Genomic DNA, 23369 nt, shown 5'->3' on the forward strand with positions numbered 1-23369 from the left:
TGGTGAAGAACTTTTCCCATTCTGTAGGCTACCACTTTGTCTTGTTGACTGTGTCTTTGCTTTCCAGAAGCTTCTCAGTTTCAGGAGGTCCAATTTATTAATTGTTTCTCTCAGTGTCTGTGCTACTAGGGTTATATTTAGGAAGTGGTCTCCTTTGCCAATGGGTTCGAGTGTACTTCCCACTTTCTCTTCTATGAAGTTCAATGTGGTGGGTTGAGGTCTTTGATCCATTTGGACTTGAGTTTTGTGCATGGCGATAGATATGAATCTATTTTCATTCTTCTACATGTTGATAACCAGTTATGCCGGCACCATTTGTTGAATATGCTTTCTTTTTTCCATTTTATATTTTTTTTGCTTCTTTGTCAAAAATCAGGTGTTCATAGTTGTGTGGATTGATATCCAGGTCTTCAATTCAGTTCCATAGGTCCTCCTGTTTATTCTTATGCCAATACCAGGCTGTAGCTCTGTAGTAGAGTTTGAAGTCAGGGATTGTGATGCCTCTAGACGTTCCTTTATTGTAAAGGATTGTTTTGGCTATCCTGGGGTTTTTTGCTTTTCTATATAAAGTTGAGTATTGTTCTTTCGAAGTCTATGAAGAATTTTTCTGGGGATTTTGATGGGCATTGCATTGAATCTGTAGATTGCTTTTGGTAAGATTGCCATTTTTACTATGTTAAATTCTGCCTACCCAAGAGCATGGGAGATCTTTCCACTTTTAGGCATCTTCTTCAATTTCTTTCTTCAAAGATTTAAAGTTCTTGTCATACAAGTCTGTTGTCTGAGGTTTTCTGTCTTGCCTTTCTTATTTGAATCCCCTTGATCTCCTTTTGTTGTCTTACTGCTCCAGATAAAACTGTAAGTACTACATTGAATAGATATGGAGAAAGTGGACAAACTTTTCTTCTTCCTGATTTCAGTGGGATCTCTTTGAGTTTCTGGCTATTTAATTTAATGTTGGCTGTTGGCTGTTGGCTTGCTGTATATTGCCTTTATTATGTTTAGGTATATTCTTTGTATCACTGCTCTTGCCAAGACCTTAATCATGAAGGGATATTGTATTTTGTCAAAGACTTTTTCAGCTTCTAATAAGATGATCATAGGTTTTTTTTTTTTTTCCAGCTTGTTTATATGGTGGATTACATTGACAGATTTTCGTATGTTGAACTATCCCTACATCTCTGGGATGAAGCTGACTTGATCATAGTAGATGATTTTTCTGATGTGTTCTTGGATTTGGTTTGCCAGTATTTTATTGAGGATGCATCAGTGTTCATGAGTGAAATTGGTCTGTAATTCTCTTTCTTAGAAATGTCTTTGCATGGTTTGGGTATCAGTGTAATTGTAGCCTCATAAAAAGAGTTTGACAATATTCCTTCTGTTTCTATTATGTGGAACAATTTGAAGAGTATTGGTATTAGTTCTTCTTTGAAAATCTTGTAGATTTATGAGCTGAAGCCATCTGGTCCTGGGCCCTTTTTGGCTTAGAGACTTTTGATGACTGTTTCTATTTTTTCAGCAGCAGTTAGAGGTCTGTTTAGTTTGCATATCTGGTCTTGATTTAATTTTTGTAAGTGATATTTATCCAGAAAATTGTTCATTTCCTTTAAGTTTTCCAATTTTGTGGAGTACAGCTTTTTGAAATATGACCTGATGATTCTCTGGATTTCCTCCATGTCTGATGTTATGTCCCCCTTTTCATTTCTGATTTTATTTATTTGGATATTCTCTCTCTGCCTTTTGGTTAGTTTGGATAGAGGTTTGTCTATTTTGTTGATTTTCTTGAAGAACCAACTCTTTGTCTCATTGATTCTTTATTTTGTTTTCTTTGTTTCTATTTTGTTGATTTCAGCTCTCAGTTTGATTATTTCCTGCCATCTAGTCCTCCTGCTTCTTTTTGTTCTAGAGTTTTCAGGTGTTCTGTTAACTCACTAGTGTGGGATTCTTCCAGCTTCTTTATGTAGACAGTGCTATGAACTTTCTTCTTAACACTGCTTTCATTGTATCCCATAAATCTGGTTATGTTGTATGTATATATGGACATTTTCATTGGATTTTAGAAAGTCTTTAATTTCTTCTTTTATTTCTTCCTTGACCCATTGATGATTCATGTGAGCATTGTTTAATTTCCATGTATTTGTGGGCTTCCTGAAACTAGTGTTGCTATTGAATTTTAATTTTAAACAACAATGATCCGATAAGATACATGTGGTTATTCCGTTTTTGTTGTTGTTGTTGTTGTTGTTGTTTTTAAATCTGTTGAGGTTAGCTTGCTTGGGGCTGCTCCCGCTGAAGTTGCTGGCTCCAGGCCTGCTCCAGCAGAGGTCGCTGGCTTGGGCCTGTTCCCACAGATGCTCCTGGCTTGGGATTACCTCTGTGAAGGTCCCTGGCTTGCCAACATTTTCTATCCAGCTATGCTGTCATCCCCCAAAGGCTAACTATTGTCATCATCTCTGAGCTGTGTCCAGGGCATCCATCCTCTTTGCAGGATCCCTTTGTTAGCCACCAGGCTATCTATGGACTCAGTCCCCTGCTATTACGAACACTGAACACCGTGTGACAAACAGAGGCAGCTATCTAGAACCAGTACACACCTGCGGTTACAATTATCAGGCCCCTAGTCAGCATTTCTTGGGTGAAAATATGAGGACTGTGATCCTTTGCTATTCAAGACCAAAATGATGCCATTTACCTCTCATTTCCACCGCAATGGACTTCTGTTAGGTAAACAGGTAAGTTTGGCCTTGAGTTACAATCACCTTCATCCCTGGCACTCACTCCTGAGGGCAGCACTCTGACTTAGGTACCTTCCATCAGCAGGTTCCCAACAGTTCAGTCACTGCATGTTTGCTCTTGGAAATTTCGAGTTTATTTCCTTCTTTCTAAAGGCGTTGACAGGATATATAAAAATAAACTACAGTGGAATACAGTCCTCAGTAAATTTTGAACTTGTATCCTCAGGCAAAGTGAATTTGGAAGAGAAACAGTGAATGAATGGTTCAATTAGATAAGTTGTCCTAGCTGACTCTGAAAGTCACAGGTCTGGGTTTCTGGGTGAATGTTGTCTCCTCTGCTAAACTCAGGTTCTACCCAGGGCTGTTCAGCTTATCTTCCCTGGAAGATGGGCAAGCGCAGGTATCCACATGCTCCCTACCTACATGGAAGGGAGTCCCATCTACTTCCTACTGACAGCCGTGGGGGGCTCCGTTAAGTGTCTTTTTGTGTGATCTATCTTCTTTGTCCTGGATTATTTTAATTACTTATTTTCACAGGCTCATTTTGAGTGCGATTGTAGTCATGTTTCTTCAGCGCTGATGGGACTTCCTTCATTATACTAGCTAGGGCAATTCTCAAGATCCCAGAACACACAGATTGATAGTTTCCAGGGACAGAGAGACTAACAATTCTTGGCCTCCAGGCCTGTCCCTCCCACAGGGCTGGCACCAATGAGTGCTTTTGGAATGAGTAAGTGAAGGAAGGGGCCACCCACAGTCATGGAAAAAGTATCTTAAGATGAGCAGTTGATCAAGCCAGGGTTCCTTCTCCCTGATTAGAAACTGAGAAGGGAAAAGCAGGTGCTATTTTACTTGTGCTTTAAGAATGTTTATTAGCTTGTAGGTTTCTTCTAATAATCCATACTTCTCCTCCACCCAAATTTATAATTAGGAAGGGAAGAACATAACACTTCCTTGCAAAGAGATTTAGTAATTCAGGCAGTACTTCACTAATCATTTAGTCTCTGTTCAGGCAGAACTGATGTCCTTGACATATATAATCAATCTTGATTCCTCCCACCCTTGATTTCCATCCTCTCTCAAATCCAGCAACTGCACACACTAAGGATTAGTGGCCTTTTTCCACGTTGCAGAATTTTTTTAGGGACAGCTAAGATGTGCACACAGTAGCAGCTCTGACAATGATGCTTACAGTGTGTCTCCTCATGGTCCACTGGGAGATTGTTCGTTGTTTGTGAATCCAAGGAAATTGAGGGTGTTGGGCGCCAGGTGGGGTGGCTCACACCTGAGATCCCAGTGTGTGAGAGGCTGGAGCAGAAGGAGGAAGCCCAGGACCAGCCTACGAAACAGCAAGACCCTGCCACTCATAAAGGGATGGTAGACAGACACAGAGACATGGAATATTAGATCAGATTCTGTTGTGACTTGATGGGAAAGTGGCTCGAATAGTTTGTTAGCTTGGCTTATTGGGAGGCAGCACATTTGTTCATGCCTACCTGTTTAAGATATACACTGATTCACTTTCCCAAAGCAGCATCCTAAAAGAAGCTGACATGGCTCCCGGAAGCTCAGCAGCATGGACCAGGCTTATCTGGTTGTATTTTATGCTTTGGGAAAGATTTTGGTGATTACTGGCCACTCTTTTCCCTTAAAAATGTACTAATTTGGAAACATAAAACATTATTTTTTTCACCTTAAATCCTGGTGATGTGCAATTTCTTGGACCATTTATTTATCCTGCCACCAATATATTACTTGTTCATGTCACAAATCTTTCTTTTTCTCAGTTATTTTAAGTATATACTTTGCAATGAAGGGGGTGTGGAAGAACAAAACATGAGGAGTCTTAATAATAATAATGGTACATGAACTTGAAAAAGTGAGACTAGGATTTTTTAAATCGGGGGGGGGTGTTGCTGTTTTATTTTATTTTTTTATTTAAACAGAGAAACTCTATAGCTCTGACTGTCCTGGAACTCATACTGTAGACCAGGCTGGTCTCGAACTCACAGAGTGCTGGGATTAAAAGAGTGCAACAACACCACCACCCAGCCAAATCTGGTTCTTTGAAGAGTGTGATTCCTCTATAAAGGATGATAGCAGATCCCAGGATCATTTTGCTCCACTGTGTGTGGTTAAAACAAAAGTGAAAATAAATCTTCATGATAATGTTGAAAAATAAGGAAGTCTTTGGCAGATGCCCAGAGTAGAACTTCATAAAGCCCAGCGAGACCTACAGGTCTCCAGCGTGCTCTGTCACTCAAAATCAAGAAGTCCGAGGAAGGCTACTGAGTCATGCTTACTGGCCCCTTCTCGCTCGCCATGGTAGTTCTGCATGGCATATTTACTGGACTGCCCTTCACATCCTATGAATTCATATGGTACACAGTTCCAACTCAAAACAGAGAAAGTGCGGCTCCCAGAGATCCAGCCATCAGTCCACAGATACACAGCTGGTCTGTGGTGGGTCCACCTGGGTCCAGAGCTCTTACCCACAATCCAATTACCCAATGTACCCATCTCAGACGCATAAATTGAGGCCCGGTCCATAGCACATCAGAGCTGAATACACTGGAATATGCACGTTAGATAGAAGCTAAGCCACAGGTTGATCATAGTAAAATAATTATCCCTTATTGAAAAAGTAATGGGACTCGGAGTTGGCTCGAAAGCAATTAGCAGAATACAGCCGAAATTGAGGCTACCGTGCTGCCCAGGCGTGAGAAGGCGAGAAGAGTTGGAGGGAAGGTTGATTACCGAAGTCCATGTCACGCTGATGAGAGGCGGATTTGATTTTGAATGACTGGAACTAATAACCACCCAGACGTGGCTTCCATTAGGAAGACAAACTTCCAGATCGAAATGAAATCTCCCGAAAACCATCATTTCCCCCACCTCACCCCAGCCCCTCAGCACTCTCTTCTCTTCTGCTCTGATGTGAGGTAATCAAAGCATTTTTCTGACAACGAATTTAACTCCTCACACTCCTAGCTATGAGCAAGGCTATCAATTATTAGAGGTACGGCTTTCACTAATACACAGGCAATGTTTTTTAACAGAGTCTTAAGTGATTTGGGTTACTAGAAATCAGCTCTTAGCCAGATCAGTTTTGGAGGAAACCAAAAGGATTTCCCCCAAAAGGAGGCCCTGCTCTTCATTCTCCTGTGTTGGGAGGCTCATCTGTGTGATTCCACATCTCTCAGAGGCTCCCCCTGACTCTGCCTACTATTATTCTATGACCCCCCCACTCCCCTAAACCCAGCCATTTTAAGGAATCCGATGTGGTCCCTTCAGAATTCTAAGGAATAAATGAGAAGTAAAACGTAATCTGGGAGCCTAGTTCAGGAGAGGACAAAAGAACTCGAGGATGTGAACAGATGTTCTGAGATAAAGCCACTTTAAGCAGCAGCTGCTGACATGTCCAGTCAGCATCAAGAACTTACTGAATCGAGACTACAGAACCAAGACAGCATCATCATCAGGAGAAGGCCTATGAGGAAATGTGTGCCCAGTGATGGAGTAGGTGACGTCTAGGTCAGCAGGCAAGCAGTGGACATGGCTTCTCTGGCTGGATCCTACCATCTTTTTCATAGGAAACTGGCCAAGGGAATATTCTATCTTGTCCTGTTCTAACTTGTTCTTCTCTACCACTGCCTCTGTATCCCATGCCTCTTTTGTATCTAAGCATCATGCATTCTCTTGATGGCACCGGCATGCTCCCTAGGCTACTCGTGATAAGAATAGCAGACGTTGGCACCTTCGCATTCCTGATGGATCTAGACAGAAAGCCATCTGCAGAAGCCTTAAGTTCTCACCAGTACTGAATCCTCTATCAGACAGCTGCAGACAAGGGCTTCTGTTACCTTGTGGGTCTCTGCATGAACATGAGGCTAGAAGTCTCCATCTCAATGGCTCTTGCCTGAGCCGCCCTGTTCCAAATACTAAGAAATTTGCCTGAAGACAAATAGATTATGGCCACACCCTGGACACCCAATGTCCCTCCCACTGGTCCCTTGCATCACTGTTCTCTGTTCAAGCGTTATAAGAACTTGGACTTCCAGGAAACCCTGTTCATCCATGCCCAGGGACCTCCTAGGTCAATGGTCTCTCGTCATTGCCAAGAAAGACTGATCTGCTTACCAGAAAACTATTCTGTGTAAATTAAGCCCATGGACCCGGTCCCTCAACTGTGAAATGACTGGCGGCTGTGTCTCATCACAGCGCAGATACTCGCACTGGGATCATCACAGCCTAGCTAATTACACACGAAAACTGTATACCGCATCTTTCATTTCTTCTGTTACAGATAAAGGAATTTTCATTATCCAGAGCGAGAGCCTCAAGACGTGCATTCAGGCAGGTAGATCCGTCCTGACCCTGGAGGACTGCAAACAGCCAAATAAGTACATGTTGTGGAAATGGGTTTCAAACAGCCACCTCTTTAATGTGGGTGGCAGTGGCTGCCTCGGCCTGAATCTATCCAATCCAGAAGAGCCATTAAGCCTGTATGAATGTGATTCCACCCTCATTTCCTTGAGATGGCACTGTAACAGGAAGATGATCATGGGCCCACTCCAGTACAAGGTCCAGGTCCAGCATGGCAACACGGTGGTGGCGTCATGGAAACAGACCCATAAGTGGATCGCCTACATGTCGGATGGTGAAGACATCTGTGAGCATCTTCACAGAGGTAAGAGTAGATGTATAGAATATGTATATAGTATTTTGTGTGATAATATATATACATATATATATATATATATCATAGAGCCTGTCATGTTGAGACTTCTGGGAAATTTCCATCACTTCCTTGCTTATAGTAAAAGAATTCTTGGAATCTTGGAATGGATGTGCTAAGTCTGCTAAAGAGACAACAATCTCAGACTCTAAAGGTACTGAAAGAAAAATTGAACTAGCTTTGGGAATCAGTACAAAGGAGCAGAGCTAACAAGAGGGAGAAGAGGGACAAACAGAAGAGAAGGTACGGAAAGGGAAGGCTTTCGCGCCGACGCAAAAAAAGCACCCACCCTTGTGCCCCGCACTTCTCCGATTGCGGAAGCGCAACCCCGCCTGTGGTGGGCGACGGGGGTGTCTCTGGGGCCTTCAGAGACCTTCTAAGCCTGGCTGTCGTCCGTGTGACAGTCATGCTACAAGACGCAGGAAGATAAACGACGCGCTGTTGTCAAGGGTTATTTGTTGTGTATCAAGCATGGATTGTGGGGAGGCATGATTTATAGGGGGGGCTTTCATTTTCTACAGTTCTGTTACTTTTTGGCATTTTTTAAACAGAAAAAGAATGGAAGCCACAAAAATAAAGCTCCACGGCAAAATGCTGAAACCAGGCTCTGTCTCCCGCCCCAGTTCTACCCATTTGTTCACTCATCCATCCGTCCAGCACACATTTTACCCCCTTGAGCACTGATTATTAATCAGACACAGTGCTAGGTACCTGGTGTACAGAGACCAGGCAGGTCCAGTCCTTCTCTTCAGGGTGCTTGGTAAGATTAAAAATTCTAAGACACAATGCCAGTCGTTAGAAGTGCATCAGGGAAGTCCTAAGGCAGGACCTTCTGGTGCTAGTGTAGCTCAGTGAGGGACCAAAGAGTTAGTGCCAAGCCTAAGACATTTGCTGGGCTTATATACTACAATAGAGCAAGAGTTTCATCAGCATGCTGGCAACCCTATGACTCTCAGAAAGAACTTGATGCTTACTTTGTGTTAGCATTTTAGGTCTCTAGCCCTACTGACACGCACACAGTAGCCCATGCTTCTGAGTAGGAAAAAACAAGGGGCTGAAAGAGATAAAAGCCTGGGTCCTGAAATCCTCTAATTCCTATAAAAACCCGGCCGTGTGCCATGAGCTCAGTCCAGCCCCTGCCAATTGTGAGACGGTATAGAAATCGCCATAGATGACCTTCTTGTTTAAGGCCTGATGACCTCCTAGAGTATGGCTTGGGTAACCCCTGCCGTGGAAATCACCTGCTGAATCGTAGATGGTTTTGTTGGTTATCACCATGGCCAGCGATGGTGGAGTTTTGCAATATTCCAAGCAAACAGCAGAACTGCATGGCCGTCTCAATGAGAGCAGGAAGTAATAATAGTGGCCATCTTGATGAGAACAGAAAGTAGAAACTGGTCAGGTGGGTTGGGGTTCTGAGAATGTCTTTGCTGAAGGCCTGGAGGACAGAAAAGTGCTGATTCCTGTTTCCCCTTTCGTCTTCTGAAGGAGCACTGTGAGGCTAAGGGTTTCTGACTGACAGATTAAGAGGAGGCAACCGGGCCCATTCGTTCATCTCCCCACTCAGACCTCAGCCCTGTGTCTGCCATAAGTCCCTTAAAAGACCAGGACTGTCAGCTGGGTGGTCCCTGCTTTCCTGGGAGCTCTTCCTGCTAAATTTACAGGTGTCCCCCTCCCCCAAACCTTCACCTGAGACTCTATAATAAATATTTCTAGGACTCACCCTCTGGAGCCCTGGATTTCATGCTTTGAATTCGTGAGACAAACACTGTCTGGAGCACTGGCTCAGAGCAGCTCTCCTGGCCGTGTCTGAGACCCTGGCTCCCCTTGAAGGACTCTTTTGTCATCAAGGGCACCCCAGCATTCCTACAGATAGAAGCTGACCCACCCGTTAGCCCCCTTCACTCTCTCTCCATTCAGACTGTGTCACAGTGCGCCCGCTGAATTTTTTTTTTTTTTTTTTTTTTTTAAGAATGGGAGTCTGGTTTCTCATTTGAAACCTGCCAGTGATGTCCACCACCCTCAGGATAAAGATGGGCGTGTGTAACAGCCATCTGAGAAACTGCTTCTGGAGTCCACTCCAGGGGCCGCCTTTATTCCGCAAGCACTGTTTTTCCCACATCTTTAGACCTGCAGCTCCTTCTGTGGGGGACAGTTTCCCTCCACACACTAGTAGCATCCTTGCTTCAGTCAACTTGACCACCTGATGCAAGGGCTGCTTCACAACACACACAATCTTCTTATCCTATTTTATTTTCCGAGTGGAATTGATTATTACCTAAAACTATGTTTACATATGTGTTATCACACGTTCTTTCTCTACCAAGCCAGCTGTTAACAGAAAGGAAGTTTTACCATTCACCACTATATTCCCGGCGTAGATATGCTAAATGTTCAATGCATACTGATTTTTTAATTTTAAAGGATTTGTTTATGTATAAATGTTCCGCCTGCACATATGTGCATTCACTACATGCATGCCTGGTGCCCACAGAGGCCAGAAGAGGACTTTGTGTCCCCCAGAACTGGAGTTACGATGCTTCTGAGTCAACATGTCGGTGCTGAGAACAGAAACCAGGTCCTTTCTCTGCAAGAGGAACAAGTTAAACCATCTCTTCGGTTTCCCAAAAATATCTACTGGCTGTTGTAAAAATTCTTTCCCCGGGGAGAAATAAACAGCATCTATCCCCCGACATAATGACAAGCCAAAGGTGGGGTCCACCAGAGTTAACCCCGAGGAAGCAATGCGTTTGTCAGGCTTCCTTACAGAGCATGGCTGACGGTTACGGGCTGGAGAGTGGGTAGACCTGAAGCAGCCATACTAGAATGTCTGTGCCTAGCGTGAACCGCAGCCCCCAAGATGAATAGATGAATCCCTCTTTGTTTAGCCCTCCCCAGCCTATGCATCCTAGTACCTCGGGGATCTCTTAGGTCACTTGCCGTTAGGACACATTAGTATACAAATGACCATCACAAGATACTCGAGTGAGAGTCCTGTGACCCTCCCCACGCCTTTCTTCTATCAGGGAACGTCCACAGTCCACAGGCCCAGCCATGATGACGCTTGCACAACTGATCTGGTGAAGATGGCCGCTGTTTTGTTTAGAGGACTGTGGTCTACAGCGTCAGCCTCCTGTAGGGAGGCTGCAAATGCTTTAAAAGAGAAAAACTTTTTTTTTTCTTTTCATTCCTTCACAAATTCGCATGCTTCCGCGAGGCATAGCTATAGGAAACAAACAACTAGATACACACAGGAGCAAACCGTTTGCCACCGCTTCTGCAGGCCGGGTGTGTCTGTACACACTAGCTGGTGAGGCCCCAGGGTTCACAGAGCTTTTAACACGTGCCTGCCAGTGGGGGTTTTCAGTCAATAAAAATACACTGACAGATGACACGTACCAGAGAAGAAAGTGACGCTGTATTTGACTGTGGTTCTCTTTTCTCTCCTAGATTTATATACAGTCAAAGGGAATGCCCACGGGATGCCTTGTGTGTTACCCTTTCAGTACAACCAGCAGTGGCACCATGAATGTACCCGGGAAGGGCGGAAAGAAAACCTGCTGTGGTGCGCCACTACAAGCCGCTACGAACGAGATGAGAGATGGGGGTTCTGCCCTGATCCTAGTAAGACTAAATGTGTCTCCCTGTGTCGTGAATGAATCGAGGATGATTGGAAGCGTATCTGTAGTGAAAGCAGACGCTGGGAATGATGGGTTGATGTCTGTCTGAACAAGTGCCCTGATTCCATCCATCTAGATCTTGATTTGAGCTTTGTTTTTGACTTGAAGAGACAATTCTAATTCATAGTCCTGTCTCCGCTCGGCATTCAAAAGATGCTAACTAGCCCTTCTTCATTACGCTTGGTGCATAAAGATGATTTAACTGGAATCAAATTAGAACCAAATAGACCTCGCCAATGCCAGCTCCCCAGCAGAATGCTTCCAAATACGCAGAATGCAGATAAAACCCAGCCCATCTTTCGGTCTACGGCCTCCCAGGAGCTTTTACAATGTCTCCACATCTAGGCTGCTTGTCTTGCCTAGGGGTCAGGTCCTGACATCAGCGGCCCCTTGATGTTCTTCCTGTCGCATTACGGTGGCCCTCACTTGGTCGTCAACAATGAGCTCTCTCTCATCTTGACTTCTCACTTTTCCAAACCTTCTGCTGCAGCCTTTCCTCAAGTTCTTAGTCTAAGTTTCAAGTTTCAGCTGTCATGTCCGACCTCTTGTTTGTCAGGTAGTACTTGATTATTATTTCTTATTTAGCTAGAAGATTTTTTTTTATTGTTTCTGAGCTTGGAGAAACAGTTGTACCTTCTGTTTTCTGTATCTTGTGTCCTTCACGTTGGTTCCCAAGACTCAGAGAATGTCCCACCTTCTCTTTCTCCATGCCTGCCTCCCTTCCAGACAGACACTAAGATGCAACCATTGCATTGAAAACAAAGGTAAACTAAAGAGCTAACTCCCAATAATGTGACCCATAAGCTAGCCTCATAGTTGTTTCCTATTGTAAGAGCCACGGGTTTAATAAATAAGAAAGAGTGGCTGTTTTTAATTTAGACATACCAAGATGAGGCCAACTTCCTCCCAGCAGAGAATCTTTGGAAACTCCCTCATCTCTGTTTCTTTCACTCTCGGTTTCCCTCGTGACGAAATGAAGACCATAGCATTGCCTCTCAGGGTTATTGTTTGTGTTCAGTAAGATAGTGTGCATCAAAGACACTTAAAGGAATGGGCACTCAGGAAGCATCCTAAGGACTGGCTGCCGCTCATCTTTCCAGCACCTCTGCTGTTTTGGCAGTACTGAGTAATGAACCTAGGACCTTTAACAGGCCGAGCAAACACTCTGAGCTACATCCCAGGCCTCCCAGCGTTTCCTTAGGAGTGAATAATTCCTTCCTCTTCATTGCTATCCCCTACTTCTAAAGTGCACATAGTAGTGAATACCAAGAGTTTTAGAGCTTTGGATGTTCCCCTCAAAGAAGTTGGCATCTAGACTTAAGGCAGGGTGGACAGGCTTGCTCTATTGTGTGCCAGGAAATACAATATCTGATGGGATGCACTGGAATTACTTGGGGGAAGAAGCCCAGTGGTCCAGGATGTATGACCTGGAAGACTGAGTAGTCCAGAACGTGGGACCCAGGCAGCTGCATTTTTGATAAGTGCTCAGGTGATTCTGATGCACATAACCCTTTAGCAGGGAGTTCATAGCATGCAAGTCATTTCGGGCTATCTCTATCTATACACCAGGATGACAAGAAGATATCTAACAACCGGCATCACACCAGGAACCAACCATCCCAAGTGAAGACCTTAGTGTGTATGAAGCTCCGTTCTTCACGTGGAACTGTTTTTAAGCACTGTGGTACTTTAAACAAAGAACCATAGATTAGTTTATTTTCTGTGGCATTGCTATAAAGCACCATAACCAAAATGCAACTTGGAGCCAAAAGGGCCTTTTTGGCTCAGAGTCCCAACCTCAGTCCATCATGAAGAGAAGGAAATTTAGCAGGAACCTGAAGGTGGCGCTAAATTTAGCAGAGGCCACAGAGCAACACTATTTACTGGTCTGCTTATACGACCCAGGAGACCCTGCCCAGGGAGATAGCTACTGACAATGGGCAGGATGGGCACATCCATCATTAATCAAGAAAATGCTCCCCAGACTCGTCCACAGGCCACACTAATGAAGGCATTTTTCTCAGTTGAGGTCCCCTCTTGCCAGATGACCAACACTTGTGTCAACTTGACAGATTGGCCAGCACAAACAGTTTTCTTAAGTTTCTGAGAAGAATTTTGTCACCATCCACAGGCCCTAGTAGCCAGTTTCAGCTTTGTCCCTTGGAAGGTCGGTTTTCTTGGGCTCAGGGCTTTGACACTCCTTAGACTATTTATTCGGCTGCCTACAGCTCAAGAGCTTCCTCAGCCCCCACCCCACCCCCCATTCCAGCTCCCCTGACCTTCTCCACAGCATCAGAGAGCATGTTTATATGGTGTTAAATTACAGCTCTGTTTTCCTCCCTTCCTTATTACTTTTGGTTTCTGGTGGCCAACGTAACTCAGAATGATGTGTCAAGGAATGAAATTTGAGTGCGCTGACCATCCTCTCCATGAGTCAACAAATAGACAGGTCAGAGAGAAACAAAATAGAGATTCACACTTCTGTGTCTTATCTAATTTCACAAGAAATATTTTTTAAAATTTCTATGGGTGGGATGAGGGCTGCCTTTATAAAAGTTGATTGGAAGGAAGCAAAATTTAAACTTAACACATACATGGCCAAACACACTAGCCCGGAGAATATAGTTCAGCAGCGTCAGGAATAAACAGGATTCATGCTGGTTTGCTCAGAGGCGAATTTGTGCCATGCCAGCTCTCTCTGGGTTGTATACCGTAGGCAGCCAGAGAATTACATTTGGAGATACTTTTGGAATTCTATCCTCTGGAACAGTGGTTCTCAACCTTTCTAATTCTGGAATCCTTTAACAGGTTCCTCATTTTGTGACCCTTGACCATAAAATTATTTTCATTGCTACTTAATAACTGTAATTTTGCTACTATTATGAATTGAAATGTACAGATCTATGTTTTCTGATGGTCTTAAGTGGCCCCTCCCCAAAGGGTTGTAACCCACAGGTTACGAAGTGTTCCTCAGGGCTGGAGAGATGGCTCAGTAGTGAAGAGCACAGCCTGCTCTTCCAGAAGTCCTGGATTCTATCCCCAGCTACCATGTGGTGGCTCACAACCATCTGTAATGAGATCTGGTGCCCTCTTCTGGCCTGCAGTCATACATGCAGGCAGAACATAGAATATAAATAAATCTTAAAAAATGCTGATAGTTTTATCAGTAACTTGAATGACAAAACAGAATACATTGGTACCAACTGTAATTGTCAACCTCACCAGAGTCTCTAAAAATGAGTCAACAATGTGTTATGTCTTTCTTCATTAATAAAAAACAAAAACACATGCTTCAAAGAACATACCAAGACACTGAAAAGAATGGCTTAGTGCTTGCCTAGTATGTTAGAGGTCCCAAATGGGTCTTTGCTTTCTGTCATTTCAATAAAATTCAGATTTCAGATCCACACTTTATACTTTATTGAATTTACTTCTAAACTATGAAATCTTTGACTAGTGTCTTACAGATGAGTTTTGCGTCTATTCCTCGTCTGTGAAAGAACTACTTAAAATTAGTATCATCGTCCCTATGCCTGATGAAAACGTGTTCATTTTCACATATGTATCTGCTTACCACTTTCACTCCATTTTGGCAGTCTGGTATTAGAGGAGAAAGGTTTTAGAGGAGCAGCATTAAAGGCTGTCCCAAATTAATATATAATTCTCATGTTTAATGTACAGTTCTAACACCCGCTTATTAAAGAATCAACATACTATTTTCACAAATACTTCAATTCCATTTCTTTCTCTTAAAACTAGTTTCTCTTATTCCTCAAAGGTATCAGAAATTCTTTACTGATATTTCTTGGGTTACCTTAAGTAAAATTTAAAATTAGAGTTTAACCATAAAATATCAGCAGAACAGCAAGGCATATCTCGCATAAGGACCTAGTCAAGGCACCGAAGTTTTAGAGGTTGTGATCTGGAGTCATATTATTTGAACTCACCTTAGAAATATTTGATATCACTAACAGCACAGTGAACGCTGTTGAGTTTCTAATGAACTTTGTTTTCAGCCTCCACAGAGGTATTCTGTGACGCCGTGTGGCACAAGGATTTCAATTCACGTGTTTGCTACCAATTCAACTTGCTTTCATCTCTCTCATGGAATGAGGCACATTCTTCATGTCAGATGCAAGGAGGCTCTTTATTAAGTATTACAGATGAAGGCGAGGAAAACTTTATACGGAGTAAGTATGGGAATGATGCATATTGAAGTTGATGCAATAAAATGGCTATTGTGAACAATTCTATCCTTGGATGCAAAATATGTTTGGATATATATATATGTATATATATATATATATATATATCCTCAAAAATGTTTTTCTCTTTTTAGTATAGCCCAAAATCTAATTCTGAATTTTTAAAGCAATTTATTCAGCATGTGTGTGTGTTTTTTTAATTAATTTATTTATTTATTAAAGATTTCTATGTGCATGCAGGCAGCTGTCAGAGGACAGTCTTACAGGAGTCAATTCTCTGCCTCCAATGGGTGGGTTCTGGGGATCAAACTCAGGTTGTCAGGCTTAGTGGCAAGTGACCTTACTCACTGAGCCATCTCACCACCATTCTGATCTTGAATTTTATTTATTTATTTATTTATTTATTTATTTATTTATTTATGTTTGGTTTTTGAGACACAGTTTCTCCGCATAGTTCTGGCTGTCCAGGGACTCACTCTGCAGACTAGGTTGATCTTGAACTCAGAGAACCACTGCCCCTGCCTCCCTAGTGCTGCTATTAAAGCTGAGCACCACCACAGCCCAGTTCTGGATTTTCATGTAAACACTATGTCATTCTCTTTGGCAACTACTCATGTCTTAGTTTTCCCCTTGGGGAAGAGAATTTGAAGCTATAGTGTGTGACCCAGGTGAGCTACAGCCTCTTGCAAGCGGATCAGAGGAGCTCCTAAAGTTAAGTACCAATTCTTGTCATCTGTAGAACTTAGACATACGATTCCATTGGTAAATAATTAATAGTCTATTTGTTAATAGCGTATCCATCATTCATGGTGGGCAGGCCCATCACAAAACCTTTGGTAAATACCAAAACTTTAATATTCGTGGGAAAATAAAAAACACCTGCATGCTAACAAAAAGAATAAAACTATAATATTTCAAAGTACCAGCAGGGATGAGAATGGGGGGAACAGTTTTACTTTGTTTCCATGACATTTGTTCTCTTTCCTTGAGGGCCCTCCATTCAGACAAAATTAAGATTTGCAACTTTGACAAAGAAAATAATCATATAGACACTCAATATTATAGAGCTAAAGATTATTAAAAGACATTCCAACATAGAGCTTAAGATATAGGGTCAAAACAAAATATAGAAGTGGCCATTACTAGTACAGTTTGGGTCCTGGAATATACTCTTTGGGGAGACAGCTTTAGTATCAGACTGCTATCTTTAAGGCATGACTTGAGACATCAGTAAATCAGATTTTATGGGAATTTCCTTCTAGATAAACTATGTGTTATTTTTATCTGATCCAAGAATGGGATATGGAAAATGCCATGGGATTTTTATCTTTATTTCTAATAACACTTATTTTAATAAACATCACATGGTAGCCAGTAAACAGAAACAAAGAAACAAAGATGAAATGCAAGTTGTGTTTATCAAGGAAGAACAGTCAAGGAATCATCAGGGAAACGCGCCAACAGTATTTTCACTGGGTCCCAGACAAGCCCCCATTGTCAATACTGAGAAGTGCAGAGACACAGCTACACAGCATCCCCCACATCAGCCTGAAGGGTTTCCTGTCTGTTAGAAACCTCTATTGACAAACAAAGCTTGTTGCTCAGTGGGTGAAAAAAAATTAAAAGTATACCAATATGAAGCAGAATTAGAGATTTATTAAATGACATTTTTATTTTTATTTTTTTATTTTTTTGGATTTTTTGAGACAGGGTTTCTCTGTAGCTTTTTTTGGTTCCTGTCCTGGAACTAGCTCTTGTAGTCCAGGCTGGCATCAAACTCACAGAGATCCGCCTGCCTCTGCCTCCCGAGTGCTGGGATTATTTTTAACATGATCTTAAACTCAAGGGTTGCTAGAGAAGTACTCAGGAAAGAATGAGGCAGACCCTAACATGGGTATCAGCTTCTCAAGAGTCTGTCTAGGTGTTTTTAGAATGATAGCTGTAGAATTTTGGTGGTCTCAAGTTACATCTCTAAAGGTTGCTCAGAAATCATTCCTCCCTCATCTTTAAGCATTTCTCAGAGATGTAGTTTAAACTAATGTTGAAGGAGGGCACTGCTTGTTCATCCCAGCCACCCAGAAGCAAAATAACCACACAGAAACTGTACTAATTAAAACACGGCTTGCCCCATTAGCTCTTGCTTCTTATTGGCTAACTCTTACATCTTAATTTAACCCATTTCTATTAATCTGAGTATCTCCACGTGGCAGTGGTTCACCAGCAAAGTGGACCTCCCACAGCAAACCAATGTTAAAAAAAAAAGAAAGAATTTTCTTCTAAACAAAGTTATCAAGTGATATACGAAGGGTACATGTACCACAGAGGACCAGCTGCCTAGGGGTAGCATCAGCAAGAGTGGGCTGGGTCCTCCCACAGCAATCATTAATCAAGACAATGCCCCACCGACTTGCCTACAGGCCAGCCTGATGGAAGAATTTTCTCAATTGAGAGTCCCTCTTTCCAGATGACTCTAGCTTGTGTCAAGTTGGCTACCACAATAAACAAATAAAACCTAACCAGTGATATTCATACAGATCGGTACCGTATAAAACCCAAGGCGCTGCTATGCAGTACTTAGATGCAAAGAGAGAGACAGCTATCTGTGTTTGAATCCTCCCACCACCACCTACTGGCAGGGCTGCTCAAGAAGTAATTCAGCCTCTAGGCATGTCAGTTTTCCCCACTATCGAGTGGAAACAATGATAGTAGCTCCTTGGTGTTGTGCACTGCATCTTATAATGCAGGGGGAGACTTATAATGTCTGGCATGCATAACAAATGGTGTGGGTTCACCAATTGACAGCTATGTGCAATCTGTTTAATCAGCTTACCTGCGTGTGTTCATTGTGCATGTCTGTAAAGGTGAAAAAATAGTTCTGCATTGGAGGGGGGTGCATGTGTGCATGCATGTGTGTGCATGCGTGTGTGTGTGCATGTGAGTGTGTTACATGTGTGGCTTGAGTTTAAGAGTATGCAGATGCATGTGTTCCAGCACACACACACACACACACACACACACAGTTGGAGAGCAGAACAAGATGTCAGAAGTTTTTCTGTATTGCTCTCTGCCTTATTCACAGGTTCAGCTAGGCTAGCTAGGCCAGTGAGCTCCTGGAGTCTTCCTGTATTTCCCCCTAATGTTGAGGTTACAGGCATCCTGGTGACATCCAGCTTTTCAGTGAGGGTGCTGGGAATTTGAATTCCGGCACTCAGGCTTACAGAGTGAGAACTCTTACCCCTGAGCCACCCTCCCAGCCCTTCATCTTGTTACTCCATTTTGTTACACAGAAACGATTTGTTGCATTGTAGTACAGCTTTGTAGTAACATATTAATCTGCCGTTGGAAGAGGCAGATAGAATTGTTTTGACATTTGTCTGTTGTTGTTGCCAGCCATGCCCACACAAACCTTCACACAGGGTCCCAATTGCTGTTTTCTGTGTTTATGGAATGAGATTCACTGGAGGGAAGAAGCAGACTTACATCGTTGCAAAGTCAGAAAGGCCTCCCAGAACGCCTCTGATAAATGGATGCACAGTGCACACTCGCCTTTCCTGCAACAGCTCGGCACAAGTGGGGAGTTATCGTCCAAACTAATTGGAGTAAAATACCAATTTCCAAAATCATTACTAATGTGCAATGGGTCTTATGCAAAAGCTTGCACACCATTTATGAATTACGGCTGTTATCTGTCTCAACTGCCGCAGTCTCTCAGGGGAGAATTCTGTACCTATTCATCAAGCCTGAAGAGCAATTTTAAAAAATAAGATCTGTCACTGGATTTTATTTAAACATTCCAAGTCTATAATTAGACTTTGGGGATTGTTTGGGGGAAATAGAAGTCTATTCATAAAGACAGAAACTGTCCCAGCCAAAGGATTTTGAGGGATGCTCGTCACTGGTGAATGGATTGTGAGACAGAGAATTATCTAGGCTGTCACAAATGACAAGAAACATTCAAAGGAATTTCATTCCCAGTTTGTATTTATGTGTTAAGGGTAAATTCTGCTACAAAAGTAAATAGACTGGTGGGGGTTGTTTGTTTGCTTTAGTTGTTTTTGTTTGTTATGTGTGTGTGTTTGTGTGTGCCTTTAAACATGAATTACAAACTACATGATGTTTTCATGCATTTTAGTAAACAAAATTGTACAGTTTGGGGCATGTGGAGTAATTCCAAGAATAATTTAATATTTGAATTAGGTTATTGAAAATACCACTTAGCACTTTGCCTGGGTGTGGAATATGGAAATCTCTCCCTGTCTTGTCAGTGAGTGCCTCAATCCACCTCTCATCCTCACGGGAAGGCTAACTGATCCAATCCAACCATACTATTGAAGGCGGGAAGCAGATGGACATCAAGAAGAGACTGAGTATAATACCACAAAAACTTGGACATGTTCATGTGCAATATGTTCTATTTAGTGATAAAGCACCTTCTATGGCTTTTTCCCCCCAGTGTCTGGCTTCCTTAGGCTTCCACTCTGATATTGAAATGTCCAGTTGTTGAGGAAGCAGCAGATTTATTTGAACACACTGAGTCCTTACCCTGGTAATCCTATCCTAAGGTCCAAACAAACTGAAAAGCTTAATAACAGTTCTGAAACTACAGAAAGGAAGGATGCCCAGACAGTCATTCTCTGTAGGACCTGCCTATAATCTCTGGCTAGGTCCTTGCATTGAGAAAGAGAGAGAGAGAAAGAGAGAGAGAGAGAGAGAGAGAGAGACAGAGAGAGAGACAGAGACAGAGACAGAGACAGAGACAGAGACAGAGGGACAGAGAGAGACAGGCAGGAACAGGAGATAGGAACACAGAGAGAGACAAACAGAAAGATACAGACAGAAACAAAGACAGAGGGACAAAGAGACAGACACACAGAAATAAAGAGAGAAAAGGAGGAGGAGGAAAGGAAGTGAGTTATTCTGAAGCACATGAACCAGAAGAAAACGTGCTCTTTTTAAAAGAAGAAATGTCAAAATGGCAATATCTGAGACAGCCACAAAATTAACTATTTTTACTAAAAGTCATTGACATGGCTGTTCCCCCTACCCAATTTTATTGTAAGTCATTGACATGGCTGTTCCCCCTACCCAATTTTATTGTAAGTCATTGACATGGCTGTTCCCCCTACCCAATTTTATTGTACAGTGTAGTACATCTTCATACTAGCAAAATGGTTTTCAACTTAGGTGCACAAAAAAACAAAAAGGAAAAAAACCATAATTATACAACTTCTCCAGGCACGTTTTTTCTGTGCAAGTATGTCAGCCAATGTTTATTTACAGTACCCATTGCACAGACATGGTCAGATTAACCGGTGAGTTACTGCAGAACCATGGTTAGAAGCAGGGACCACAGAACTGCAAAACCCTCTTCTCAAGTATGCCAAGCCCTGGCCTGGGTCCCTGCTGCTGAGGCCTCCAGAACACTGGGCTCTTACACTATGATGCTTCTTTTCAGACAGCGCCCAGCAGCTCAGCTGGGCTTCAGCTCACCTAAGTGTGTGTGTGCACCTGCTTCCATCCAGTCTCTGGGGGCGGCCCTGGACGTCTCCACCGCCACCATCCAAAGCTGGAAGAGTGTGAGCTGGGGGACATGGGAGAGCCTTGCACAGACCAGAGCTGGTCATTGCTCCTTGCTGTCAGTAGGTCTTCAGAAGCTTGCCGTGTGGCTGCAGATGGCCAAATCCTGCTTTGTCACACTGAAGCCCCAGCATGAGGGTCATAACACTTGGTTTTGTCGTAGTCTGGCATTACCTATGGCTTTATGACCTGAAGAAATAACAATTCAAGACACCAGCAGAGTGCTGGGTTTGACTTTCCTGTGCTCTGTCTGTTCTTTCTGTACGAATGCCATGGTTTTCTTTTCAGAGCAGCTGAGCAGGGAAACCGTGGAGGTGTGGATTGGCTTGAATCAGCTGGATGAAAGGGCTGGCTGGCAGTGGTCTGATGGCACAGCGCTCAGCTACCTGAACTGGAGCCCAGGTACCCGCAGCATCTTATTTACCTTCAACATGAGGGGTATGTTGCAGACTTACACATAGCATTCTGCAAGTGGTTAATATATTTTCCCCTTGGGTCAGGGTGTCCTATGCTCTGCACGCAAGCCTGAAGCTCTCAGTTCTCTTGCCTTGACCTCTCAAGTGCTGGGATATAGGTGTATGCCCCACACCTGGTAGTTTATAAATATTGGTTTACCCTTACTGACTTGCAGAAGGCAGACGTCAGAAAGGTAATCTATTTAGCTAACATTGCAGCAGAATTGGGGTCAGAGATAGACTGCTGTTTTCAAAATAGCAACTCTACTATTTGCTACTACTGTTGCTACTCTAAAGCAACAGACGTGTCTCTTTAGCTATCTTTGGAAAATCAGTTCATGGTCATGCCTGGACTTGAACTTGGAAATCACAGATCATCATAGCAAATGTCCTGTAGGGGGCGCTAAGCGAGGCACCGTAAGGGCCAACTTTAAGGGCTTGGGGCGTTAAGGCTAACTTTAGGGCAATCTTTAAGGGCAAACATCTGTGCTGAAGCTACATTTCCATGCTATTAATTTTCAGAGATAAGTGATCGGCCATTTGTTGAGTATCACTGTGGAACACTGAAACCTCCCTCAACCGCCTGGAGGAGCAGGGACTGTGAGTCGGCCTTGCCTTATATATGCAAGCGGTTCCTAAACTACACTGCTCAGGAAACACTTGGTGAGTGCTCCTCCGTCTTCTTTGGTTGTTCACATGCCCACTCCATGCCTTCCTTAGAATGTCTCTATTTTTTGCCACTAATTGGGACTTAGCTAAATTGGTTACATAAATAAAAATGTATAAATGGCATCTTAAACATGTTAGTTGTTAAGAAAGAGGTGACTTTTAAAAAAAAATGGCTGGCGGGATGGCTCAGCAGGTGAGAGCACTGGCTGCTCTTCCAGAGGTCCTGAGTTCAATTCCCAGCACCCACCTGGTGGCTCACAACCATCTATAGCGGGATCTGATGCCCTCTTCTGGCGCAAAGTCATACTGCAGGTAGAGGACTCATGTACATAAAATAAATAAACCTTTTTTAAAAATGTGTAAGCGATCCCTGCCATCCTGAAGCACCACGGCTGCAGCAAATGCATTTCCGCAGCGCTACAACATAGCATGAGGCAAGCAAGCATTTCTTTCTTCCTTTCTTTTAAAAGACCTTCACTCTTCATCATTCCACATCAGAGAGCCAAAGTTTGCTTTCTTTTGTAGTTTTAAGTTTAATTTGGGGGATTCCTCACACTTAACGATGAAGGGAAATAACTTAGTAGTACTTTTTCTTATGTTGGTTTTCTTTTGCTGACTTTCTAACTTACTAACCATATATAACTGTGAAGTAGGATGTGCTTTGACCCCTGCGTGTGATGTGCCATGATCAGTGTAGCCATTGCTTCCAATCTGATCCTTTCTCTGCGGGGAGACCGTTCAGAGGTCTCTCTTCTGGCTATTTGAACGTTCCAATGCGCTGTTGAAACTCTGGTTCCCTGGTGTGCCTCAGAAGCAAGGCCGTTCATCCTGACTCCAGCCCTGCACTACAGCACTTCTGGAGTTCCCACCAGATTTCACGTTTCATATTGGTTACACACTTCCCCCACTAAAGCAATGAGCAAAACTCAGGTTATAATTAAGACTCAGCTAATACATAGTTATAATCTAATATGATATAATCTCTTAGCTATATATGTAAGTCCAATTCTAACATTCTCGCTGTTTTTTATTCATCGGCATGTATGAGTGTGTGCATTATGTATGTGTTGATGGTGTCCAGTGTATGTATAAGGCATATGCATGTGATGTATGTGCACATGTGTCTGGGTGTGAGTATCCGTGTGAACGTACTGAGTCCAGAGAACATCAGCACCATTTCTTGAAAAGACTTTTCTTTCTCCAGTCTTGTTCTTACACTCGTAAGAATTTTGTCTGTTTATTTCATTTTGTTTTTTGAGACAAGGTTTCTCTGTGTAGTCCTGGCTATCCTGGAACTTTTTTTTTTTTTT

At 42.8% G+C, this 23369-nt stretch overlaps 1 protein-coding gene across 1 annotated transcript in view; it reads left to right on the top strand.

Annotated features, from left to right (window-relative positions):
* Positions 1 to 23369, top strand: part of Pla2r1 (phospholipase A2 receptor 1) — a 99613-nt gene that overhangs the window by 11937 nt on the left and 64307 nt on the right. Inside the window, exons 2-6 of the mRNA XM_050121978.1 lie at positions 7042 to 7425; positions 10924 to 11097; positions 15170 to 15343; positions 21224 to 21337; positions 21913 to 22053. Coding sequence (XP_049977935.1) covers positions 7042 to 7425; positions 10924 to 11097; positions 15170 to 15343; positions 21224 to 21337; positions 21913 to 22053 — 987 coding nt within the window. The remainder of the gene's footprint in view (positions 1 to 7041; positions 7426 to 10923; positions 11098 to 15169; positions 15344 to 21223; positions 21338 to 21912; positions 22054 to 23369) is intronic.

Source organism: Alexandromys fortis, unplaced genomic scaffold, assembly GCF_014885135.2.
Source record: "Alexandromys fortis isolate MF-2015 unplaced genomic scaffold, M_Fortis_MF-2015_v1.1 scaffold_8_9099976_23576923, whole genome shotgun sequence".
In the NCBI taxonomy this organism is placed as follows: domain Eukaryota; kingdom Metazoa; phylum Chordata; class Mammalia; order Rodentia; family Cricetidae; genus Alexandromys; species Alexandromys fortis.